The 11,486-nt window shown below is 35.2% G+C and overlaps 1 protein-coding gene across 1 annotated transcript in view; it reads right to left on the reverse strand.

The window, feature by feature from the left end:
* LOC132757657 (uncharacterized) overlaps positions 1-10,888 on the reverse strand; it is a 30,424-nt gene extending 19,536 nt beyond the window's left edge. Inside the window, exons 1-11 of the mRNA XM_060749003.1 lie at positions 10,447-10,888; positions 9,311-9,430; positions 8,070-8,201; positions 6,760-6,855; positions 6,356-6,376; positions 5,535-5,647; positions 3,830-3,860; positions 3,112-3,185; positions 2,348-2,453; positions 1,452-1,730; positions 600-785 (exon numbers count right to left, since the gene is read on the reverse strand). Coding sequence (XP_060604986.1) covers positions 600-785; positions 1,452-1,730; positions 2,348-2,453; positions 3,112-3,185; positions 3,830-3,860; positions 5,535-5,647; positions 6,356-6,376; positions 6,760-6,855; positions 8,070-8,201; positions 9,311-9,416 — 1,144 coding nt within the window. The 5' untranslated portion in view covers positions 9,417-9,430; positions 10,447-10,888. The remainder of the gene's footprint in view (positions 1-599; positions 786-1,451; positions 1,731-2,347; positions 2,454-3,111; positions 3,186-3,829; positions 3,861-5,534; positions 5,648-6,355; positions 6,377-6,759; positions 6,856-8,069; positions 8,202-9,310; positions 9,431-10,446) is intronic.
* Between the last annotated feature and the right edge of the window lie 598 nt (positions 10,889-11,486).

The raw sequence follows: 11,486 nt of genomic DNA on the forward strand, positions 1-11,486 counted from the left end.
AGTTTCAAAGCCATATGTCAATGGACTTTGAAAATATTTGAACTATTACAAAAACTTTAACATAAGTGGTTATGCCGACGCGGACACCAACGCCGACGCCGACGCCGACGCTCGGGTGACTACAATAGCTCTACTTATTCTTATCGAATAGTCGAGCTAAAAACAGTAACTTGCAATTTCTATTACCGTTCATGAATAGGCTCAATCAAACCTAGCCTGCAACATTTTACAATTTTGTCGTTTTTTCACGTTCTTTAGTAATTCCCTTTTCTCTACTTTGTTATTGTGACATTTTTCTTAAAAATCCTTGGTGACGATGAGTTTCAAATGTATTAATGAGCCGCGTCACGACAAAACCAACATAGTGCGTTTGCGACCAGCAATTGGATCCAGACCAGCCTGCGCATCCCCGCAGTCTGATCAGGAGCCATGCTGTTCGCTTACCAACTCTATTACAAGTAGAGAAACTGATAACGAACAGCATGGATCCTGATCAGACTGCGCGGATGGTCTGGATCCATGCTGGTCGCAAACCCATTACGTTGGTTTTGTCGTGACGCGGCTTATTTTTCTTTCATTCATTGTAAGATCAGCATTACCTTTATTCATTTCTGTCAAATCTTCACTGATGCTCTCCATTGATGCAATACCATCTACATCATCAAACTCTTCAATAATGTCTCCTACTGTACTCTCGTTATCCGTTACATCAACTTTCTGATCCGTATTCAGTGGCATTTTCAACAAATTAACCAGCCGATGACAGACTGTGTCAACTTTCTGATCTACAAACAAACATAAGTAATTTATATGATTGATTTCTTGCTTAATTGTATTAATTTTACACGTTGTGTTGGTACTAGATCTACCATCTTTTTTTTCTTGTAAATTGAAAATAACAACAACAACAAAAATAAAAGAAAGCAATCAAAAAAGAAATAGAAAGAAAGAAAGAAACAAAAACAAACAAACAAACAAACAAACAAACAAACAGGGCTATGAAAACGCATATGTTTGACTACAAGTTTACGACATATACACAGTGTTAAAACAAGTCTACATCCTGCTATCGCAAGACAGGTAAAGCTCCCAAGAAAGGCACAATGAGGAACATTTTTTATAATTTCATTAAGGTGCAAACAAGCGTGGTAACTTTTGAGGTGCTTGTAGTTACTAGTCATGGTACTCATTGAATTCTATAGACACACAAGACAGAACAGGCGGGTTCAAACCCTGTCAGGGGCAAGCCTTTGTTTCTTTGAGCAAGAATCTTAACATTCATTGCGTAGTACTGGCTGGTTCCAGGAATGGATTCGAGAGTGTTTCAATAAGCTTATAGCTTCCAACACAATCGAACTAAAATAAATTTGTATAAACTAAGACAGACATACAGCAAACGAACAAATCTACAAATCACTCATTTAGATATATCCAAATGCATGTTGGCATACCTTTAGCTATTGTGTTCCATTGTCCAGTTTTCAGGGACACCTTGCATCTTTTCACGTGTACGTCAATACCATTTGTACTCTCTCGTTTGTTTATATCCACATCTTCATCAAATAGACGCTTTGTTAGCGTTGTCTTGCCAACACCGTAATGGCCGACAACCATAACTCGAATATTGTAAACAGCTTCTTTGCCCTCACTTAATGCTCGTTTGTATAATTCTATTGAGTGCTTATCCATTCTTAGGATTTCCACAGGGATCAAACTGTCCTGTCCAGCGGCTTGAAAAATATGTATGCAATGGATAAATAAACTTTCATGAACATGCTCAATCAAACCGAGCCGTCAGCATTTTCAATTTTGCCGTTCTAAAATTTCTTTAGTGATTCTTTTTCCCTCTATTTTATTATATACACGTTAAAATAATAAAGTCACAGCAATAACACGTATAATATCATTTTTTATTTTTCCAACGTTTTTTTTTTTTTATTATATACACGTAGAACTCTACTTATAAATGAAATATTGAGTTTAACATTGATGATATAAAGTGCATATATGAGCCGCGCCATGACAAAACCAACATAATGGGTTTGCGACCAGCATGGATCAAGACCAGCCTGCGCATCCGCGCAGTCTGATCAGGATCCATGCAGTTCGCTATCTGTTTCTCTACTTGTAATAGAGTTGGTAAGCGAACAGCATGGATCCTGATCAGACTGCGCGGATGCGCAGGCTGATCTGGATCCATGCTGGTCGCAAACCCATTATGTTGGTTTTGTCGTGACACGGCTCATATGTAATGTGCTGAGATAAGCCACGAGATAGGTGATTCTGATTACTTTTTAGTAAACGTTTAAAAAATGTCTCATGATCATGAAATATATAACTTTCGTACAATCAGATGAATTTTCCTCGTTTCCAGGTAGGAACACTGCCGGCATTAACCGCTGGTAGCACGCCCAATTACCGATGTCGTACACACAAAAAACGATTTTATCAACCTAAAATTATGAATGATTGAAATATAAATAATCAAAATATCTTACATCAAAAAAGGTACTCGTATCTACAAATTGATCAAAATGGAAAATCACTTGTAAACTTAAGTTTTCATAAAACATTGTAGATGTAGTAATTTGACTTCCATACAAAATAATATTATACCCCATTTGCATACGCCCTTCTATATTTAATATGACGTCATCCAGTCCATAAATTGCATACAGACCGGCTACCCAGTCAAGACTGTTTAAACGCGACTTTCACGACGTGCGAATATCATGACATGGTAATTTCATAGTAAAAATGACAAAAATGTAAGTTTACGGACTGGTTGGCCAGACTGACGAAGGTATATGGCCCTCAGCGCATGTACCTTCCTCAGTCTGACCAACCAGTCCGTAAACTTGCATTTTGCCCTCAATGCCCTTTTTTTTATTTGTTAATTAAATCACTTTAATTGTACGATTTGCCAAAAGTCTCTAGAAGCAAATGTTTGTGCAGGTAATTGGCAAGTAAGTAACTTTCTCAACACTATAACAAGACACTAAAAATAAAACGTTTTTGTGAAATAAGAATAAAAGCATTTATCGGGCAAAATGGGCCTTTAACCTCGATTTCTAACATATAGTAAATAGGTTATTATTACTAAGGTCTTACTTTATGCATGTTGACCTGTAGCCATTGTTTAACTGTTGTCAATGCAATCCTTGCGGCATGATTTAAGTCGATTTCTGCGGGGAAAAATATAAAACAAATTTATTAGAACTTTCAGCCCATCAATTTCATTAATATCTTAAATATATTATTAAAGCACCATTCCTTTAAATTAAAGGTGATTCATTATAATTAAAATAATGCCTTGGTAATGCACATATTGCCTTGTGAACAAGAGCACCCCATGCGGTGATAACGCTCGACTGTTGTAAATTCTAAGTGAAAAAGGGGAAATAACTAAGAAAAGTATAGCTTTCAGAATTATGGCCCTTGTCTACCAATAGCACCTTCTCCTGATAAGCAAGTATTCAAAGGTTGATGTCGATATCTTTTAAAATGTTTAAATGATGGATTGACTGCAAGAACAAAATAACGACGACACCGACGGTGTCGACATAGCATTCATGATGGCTTGACTTTTCCTTCGACTTATTTTTCGATTTCTCTTCAACACAACTACTCAATTTAAGCTTTTTCTTATATATTACGTTATCACAAGAAGAGGTCAAAGTTGAAATGTAAAGGCTCCCAAAAAAGTACTTTAACCGGAAGTAACATGTTTTTGCAATCGCAACACAGGGGTACACATTGTATTGTATAAGCTTGCAAGACATGGTTTAACCACTGTGCTATTGGTACATATTTAAGAAATGGTACTTACTCTTTGCTCCCGTAGAAATACAGCAAAATGCCTGAAATAAAAATTTTATAATATAAAACTACTTGTATTAAGAAAAGCTTGTTCATTTAAGATGTTATCAATTATATTGATCAATATTGCTATACATGCTAATGCTTTGAATCTTCGCTAAAAAAAAGAACAGCAACATATGTATTGATTTTTTTTGATAACGTTACATGGCACAGAATAACATGAAAAGATAGAGCAATCTAGTCAAAGCATGCACTTGTAGATATCAGAAAAATGAGGGATTTAACAAACTACAGTGTTGGAGCAGACGCTTGCAGAAATCATGATCACAAAGCAGATTGTTTTCGCTGATTCTTACATTTTTTTTATTCATGATCGTATATAAATCGGTGTGAAGAGATGAATTTAAGACTTCTTAAATTGCATTTTTGCAGGTGAAATTGTGAGATTTTAGTATTGAATCATTCAAGCGCCTTGTCCGGTATGTACCGGAGTACGACATTTAGCGTGGTGCTCCAGCTCACGCAATGATGAAAGTGAACTAAAATCGCTTATCAATACCAAAAGTTATGATTGAAAAATTAACAAGAGCACCGGTAGGCGGAGCATTATATGCCCGATAGTACTTTTTCTTTTAGTAAGGATGAAGCATTTGTAAGACATGGGAATTAAATAAAGTATTACCTCCTTCAAAAAGCAATCCTCCTTTATAGCTGAAGAACATTCATGTATATATACAGTTGCTGTTTTCAAAGCACCACCATCAAGTTGTTATCTTGTAAGTAAAAATGCTGCAACGGATGGACGAAAAGACGTCAGGGGTATAAAGCTGTTAATCCTATAAAATTTTACAGCTGTAGGTTGATTAATGCTCGAGTTATTGAGCGAAAACTGTTTCCAGTTTAAAGGTGATAGTAACCTTGATCTGTGACCCTGTGACCCCAACATCAATAGGGGTCTTCTACCCAATATGGACAATCATCCTATGAGGTTTAATTACTGTGGGCCAAATGGAACTTAAGTTATGCTCCGGAAACCATTTTCAGTATTAAGCTTAAAGTGACCTTGACCTTTGACCTTGTGACCCCAAAATCAATAATAGTCTTCTACCCAATATGGGCAATCATCCTATGAAGTTTAAATACTGTGGGCCAAATGGAACTTAAGTTATGCTCCAGATACCATTTTCAGTTTTACGGTAATAGTGACGTTGACCTTTGACCGTGTGACCCAAAAATCAATAGGAGTCTTCTACCCAATATGGACAATCATGCTATGAAGTTTGAATACTGTGGACCTAATGGAACTTTAGTTATGCTCCGGAAACCATTTTCAGTTTTAGGGTAATGGTGACCCTGTCCTTTGACTTTGTGACCCAAAATCAATAGGGGTCTTCTACCCAATATGGACAATCATCCTATGAAGTTTGAAAACTGTGGGCCAAATGGAACTTAAGTTATGCTCCGGAAACCATTTTCAGTTTTAGGGTAATAGTGACATTGACCTTTGACCTTGTGACCCCAAAATCATTAGGGGTCTTCTACCCAATATGGGCAATCATCCTATGAAAATTGAATACTGTGGGCCAAATGGAACTTAAGTTATGCTCCGGAAACCAAATTACTAACGGACGGACGGACGGACAGACGGACGCCAGGGGGTATAACATAATATGCCCCAAATTGTTTCGGGCATATAAAAAAGGAATATCTACCAATGTACGTAATTCCATCTCCACCATCTTGTCTAAACAGTTTCTATAGCAACGTCTCAGCATTTCTTGAATATCACCATCCCCACCCGACGGACCGACAGTATGAAATACATCTGTTCAGAAAAAAAAGATAAAAGAAAATAAACCCCTAAAGATTGTTATAGACCAGGCATTATGACAAATATTTGTCTATATCTGTAAAATAAAACCAGTAAAACAACTCAAGGTCGGTTTTCAACTGATCAGACCAATACGGTCATATCCGATCGTGCATTCAGCCAATCAGCAACTACCTTGAATCCGCCATTTTATTTTTTAATCCATATGATATAAAGGTACACGTATGTAATGAAATAGTCTATTTTTTTGCTACTTGAATACTCAGTACCTTATTTCTAATAGAGCGCATATTAACATTACACAGAGCGCACATTAACATTAAAGAGTGCACGTGAACAGAGCGCACATAAACATTATAGAGCGCACATTTGCATTAAAGAGCGCACATGAACAGAGCGCACATTTAACACAGTGCATACAAACAAATCTACTTCCCGCGAAAAAGGCACAAGTTAAAATAAAATCAATTGGTTTCAAGTAAGCTAAGTTCCAAGGAAAGGTACAGTGACCGGAAGCTTGTAATTGCAGGACATGGCACAAACACAAAGAAGATGCTCATATATTTTTCCTATTAAAATTTATATTCTCGATGACCGTCTTTATTTACGCATGTTTTAGGATGTTTTTCATAACAATAATCTTCTTATAAGAAAAGCCTAACACAGTGGCGAAATAAGGAGTAAATTGAAGAAGTCACTTACATTTAGCTGGAAGCAAATATCCTGAAAAAAATCGGAATTCTAGATTAAATCTTATTTTATTCATTTTCAGTAAATAATTATGAAGAAAATTAAAAAAAAAAGTCCCCCAAAAAACAACCAAACAAACCAAAACAACAAACAAATAACCTCCACTTCCTCAAATGTATATAAATAATAAATATAAATAGATATAAATAAATAAAAGATAATAATAAAATAATAAAACAACAACAACAACAACAAAAATAAAACAGACGAATTTTCTTAAAAATCAAACTTAAAAGAGCTTAATCATATATCATAAAGGATCACAATGCATTATTCACGAGAAAGAAACATTAAAAGAAAAACAAAAGAAGAGTATATTGTCCTACAAATATAAATAAATATACATGTAAAAATACCTGCTGTTACAGCCACTTCTCCTGTACGTACAATAGAAATTGATTCTAGTTCGTAATTTATTAAACTGGTTGCTGCTCTATGTATCCCCTTTGAAACTGAAATACAAGTGAAGCAAGTATTGAAACACCAGTGAAGCATGTATAAAACACCAGTGAAGCATGCATTGAAATACCAGTGAAGGATGTATTGAAACACCAGTGAAGGATGTATTGAAACACCAGTGAAGCATGTAATGAAACACCCGTGAAGCATGTATTGAAATACCAGTGGAGCATGCATTGAAACACCAGTGAAACATGTAATGAAACACCAGTGAAGCATGCATTGAAATATCAGTGAAGCATGTATTGAAACACCAGTGAAGCATGCATTGAAACACCAGTGAAGCATGTATTGAATCACCAGTGAAGCATTTATTGAAACACCAGTGAATCATGTATTGAAACACCAGTGAAGCATGTATTGAAACACCAGTGAAGCATGTATTGAAATACCAGTGAAACACGTATTGAAACACAAGTGAAGCATGTATTTAAACACCAGTGAAACATGTATTAAAACACCAGTGAAGCATGTATTTAAACACCAGTGAAGCATGTATTGAAATACCAGTAGAGCATGTAATAAAACACTAGTGAAACATTTATTGAAACACCAGTGAAACATGTATGTAAACACCAGTGAAACATGTATTGAAACACCAGGAGGGCATGTATTGAAATACCTGTGAAAAATGTATTGAAACACCAGTGAAGCATGTACTGAAACACCAGTGGAGCATGTATTAAAATACCAGTGAAGCATGTATTGAAATACAAGTGAAGCATGTATTGAAATACCAGTGAAGCATGTATTGAAATACCAGTGAAGCCTGTATTGAAACACCAGTGAAACATGTATTGAAAAACCAGTGGAGCATGTATTGAAACACCAGTAAAGCATACATTTAAATACCAGTGGAGCATGTATTGAAACATCAGTGGAGCATGTTATGAAACACCAGTGAAGCGTGACAAAACCTGGTTTACAAAATTTTACAATAGGACAAAACCTGGTTTACAGAATTTTACAATAGGACAAAACCTGATTTACAGGATTTTACAATAGGACAAAACCTGATTTACAGGATTTTACAATAGGACAAAACCTGATTTACAGAATTTTACAATAGGACAAAACCTGATTTACAGAATTTTACAATAGGACAAAACCTGATTTACAGAATTTTACAATAGGAGAAAAGCTGATTTACAGAATTTTACAATAAAACAAAACCTGATTTATAGATTTTTGCAATAACGTGACCAACCTCCTTGGCGCCATTCTGACATGATACCGGGTACTGTATTGACGACAGCATCTACTTCCAGGGTTATGATATCACCGTGTATTAAAGAAACTTTACTGTTCAACACATTATCTCCGGGTAGAAGCTCAAAGTCTGAAAATATAAGAACTTGACATTTAGCATGATAATGGGCAATACCATACGTAAGAACAATGATAATTTACAATTCCCTACTGAAACTGCCATAAATTGAAGTTTATTACTGAATCACATCTCCCGGTAAACCACTAAACACTCAATGTTGCTTCCTGAGAATAGAAGAATTACTACGATTCTTTTTTGTTACTTCCGGTTTTGTTACTTCCGGTTTTGTTACTTCCGGCTAGCCCCGTTTTCGTTTTCAGATGTCCAAATTAATATCAAATCCTTACAGTACTCGATGCAACAAACTTCTGCCACAATGCCAAAAAATCAGGTGGTGTGAAATAAATAGAGGATATTGAATGAGTATAGGTTCAATACCGAATAAATTTATAATATGCGAGCCTCTGGCGAGCATAATATTACTTTATTCATTGAGTTCAATAAATTTAATAATGAATCTTCACGAATATAGTATTCTATTTATCACATGCCCAAAACAAAGACTGTTTAAAGTGAAAAAGAACCATTTTTCATTGACACGCCTAGAATATAAAGCTAATATGTAACGGGTCTTTACGCTATGTTTGTATAACGTAATGGCGTATTGCACGACCGTGCAATACCATTTTTAAGGAGCAGCAAAAGCGACACGGCTATATTACAAGATTATATGGAATTATTATACATAGTTCAGTATTATACTCATTCTATTGGTTTCTTACATATTGGAGAAAAACTATTATTAGACTCGGTTAATTAGCGCCTCGTCCAATATAGTTTTGACATCCATAAACTCGTCAGAAAAATCAGTTTTGTACTCAACTATATATAATAACCCAATATATTTCAAAATATCTGTGAATTTTAGAGAATTCTTTGTTTTGGGGGTGTGGGGGATAACGTATACTTGAGCTTAGAGAGCAATAACTTCATTTCTAATTTTAAGAGACCATTTTAGGCCAGATTACTTATTTCGATGCAGCCACCATTACATTAATAAAAAAAAATCCCAAACCAATCAAACACAGGAACATCACTGCGTTGGAATTTCGTAAAATTCATGCTGAACCACATATTTAATTGAGCTCATTAAAATGTTAGTAATATCTAATTATTACGTTCTTTTCCAGATTTTTTGCATTCTTCCCTCCAGTTTGTCATTTGTTCAGGGATGAGGTACCGTTCACCACAGAGGTAAAATTGTCTCTTGTATAACCTTGGCATTGATAGAAACCGTTCTGAAATGATAACGAGGTTGTATTTAAAATATAATTGAGCCGCGTCACGACAAAACCAACATAGTGTGTTTGCGACCAGCATGGATCCAAAACAGCCTGCACATCGCGCAGCCTGATCAGGATCCATGCTGTTCGCTATCAGTCTCTCTACTTGCTATAGGGTTTGTAAGCGAACAGCATGGATCCTGATCAGACTGCGCGGATGCGCAGGCTGGTCTGGATCCATGCTGGTCACAAACGCATTACGTTGGTTTAGTCATGACGCGGCTCAAATATAATTGTAATTGTATTAAAAAGTAAAGATATTAAGTAAGATGGATTCGTAGAAATATCTGAAAACAACAAATTACATTGTATACAAACACAATTGTAGACTCAGTTTGTATGCGTCTGGTTAGAACAATACATCGATCATCTCGCATACTATGCTCGGACATATCTTTAATTCGACCCCCACCCCCCAAAAAAAACAACAACAAAAAAAAAACAAAAAAAAACAACAACAATATATGGCAAGAATTTCTGAAAAGACACTAGTATTGTTAAGGTCTAGAAAGCGTAATTGAATAAGATGAAGAAAAATACCTGTTTCAATAAATAAATAAATATGTTTAAATTAAAGGGACTCCACCGAGGGGTTTTGTTTGACACGGCGGGACTGCGATTTGTGTTTTCTTTTATGTTTCATTTGATAAAGGTCAAGACTAATAACTTATGCGCAAAATTTTAAATAATTCGCTCACTCTGTTTTTTTCCATGATTGATATTTTAATTGTGCAAAATGAACAAACATTTAATGATTTTTTTCACTTAAATCGGGGCTAAGAAGAACATAATCATACTATTTTCATTTTAGTTCTCTTGAGATTATTTCTTAATTATATGTATATTATCTTTCTGTTTCAAGTGCCCCAGCTGACCTTTGTAAGAATTTAAATTTTAAACTTTTTGACCTCAGTGGAGTTCCTTTTAAATAAGACAAATTTCTTCTCAAAATATTTATTGTGAAAAGTCACCTTTCAGTTTTTTCAAACATTCTTCATCTAAAAGGAGGTCACCATCTTCAGCTTTACGAACAAGCTCCGGTACATTGAGGCCTGATACCGCTGCGATGGTTTCTGAAAAATCAAACTCTTTGTTCTGGTACGCCGTTCCAAAATACAGTTTCTTGGATTGCGAATCCGGCGCGTTTTGAGCTCTATTCAAACCATCTATACCATCCACTTGGTCACTGTAATCTTGTTGATTCACCAATTTCGATTTAAAAAGAACTTTTGTACCAGCTTCTGGTTGATCCTTTGGGTTATTTTGATCTAATCCTTCTCGCTCCCCAATTATGTTTCGTTTATCGATCTCCTAACGGGTACTTCAGCTTTTCTACGTGAAAATTTTCTCCTTTATGTCTTTTGCGACACTGTGAGTTGGTACCTGGTTTCACAGACTTGTCCTTGCTTGAAATAGGCTTTTGACCGCCCCAAAAGAAAATTTATGTGCCTTTTTACTACTGCCATTTTGTTTCATTTTCCGCCATACTTCATTTCTTGAAGTTGTTTTTGTCTAGTATAATTTTTAAACTTTATTTATTGTCCCATTCTCCGCCTGTTCAAAGGAAATCACTGAAAAATAATATATGGTAAAATCATAAATAAGATAGACGACGATGGCAACGATGGCGACGATGACAACAACAAAAACAAAAACAACAATACACAGCACATAATAAAGTACAACACATAATACAGCACATTGCATAGTAAAGCACATAATACATGTAAAGTAAGGCTACATAATATTGTAAAGCACGTTATACAATAAAGCATATGAACTACTTCAGCACATAATATAGTAAAGTACATGATATAGTACAGCACATAATATTGTACAATGCATTAAACAGTAAATCACATAATACTGTATAATACAGCACATACTATTGTAAAGTATATAATATATTACAGCACATAATAGTGTACACACATAATATAGTACGCACATGGTATAGTACAGCACATACTCTAGTAACGTATATAATATAATACAGCACATAATATAATAC

Source organism: Ruditapes philippinarum, unplaced genomic scaffold (assembly GCF_026571515.1).
Source record: "Ruditapes philippinarum isolate M1 unplaced genomic scaffold, ASM2657151v2 ctg3585_1_1_1_1, whole genome shotgun sequence".
NCBI lineage: Eukaryota > Metazoa > Mollusca > Bivalvia > Venerida > Veneridae > Ruditapes > Ruditapes philippinarum.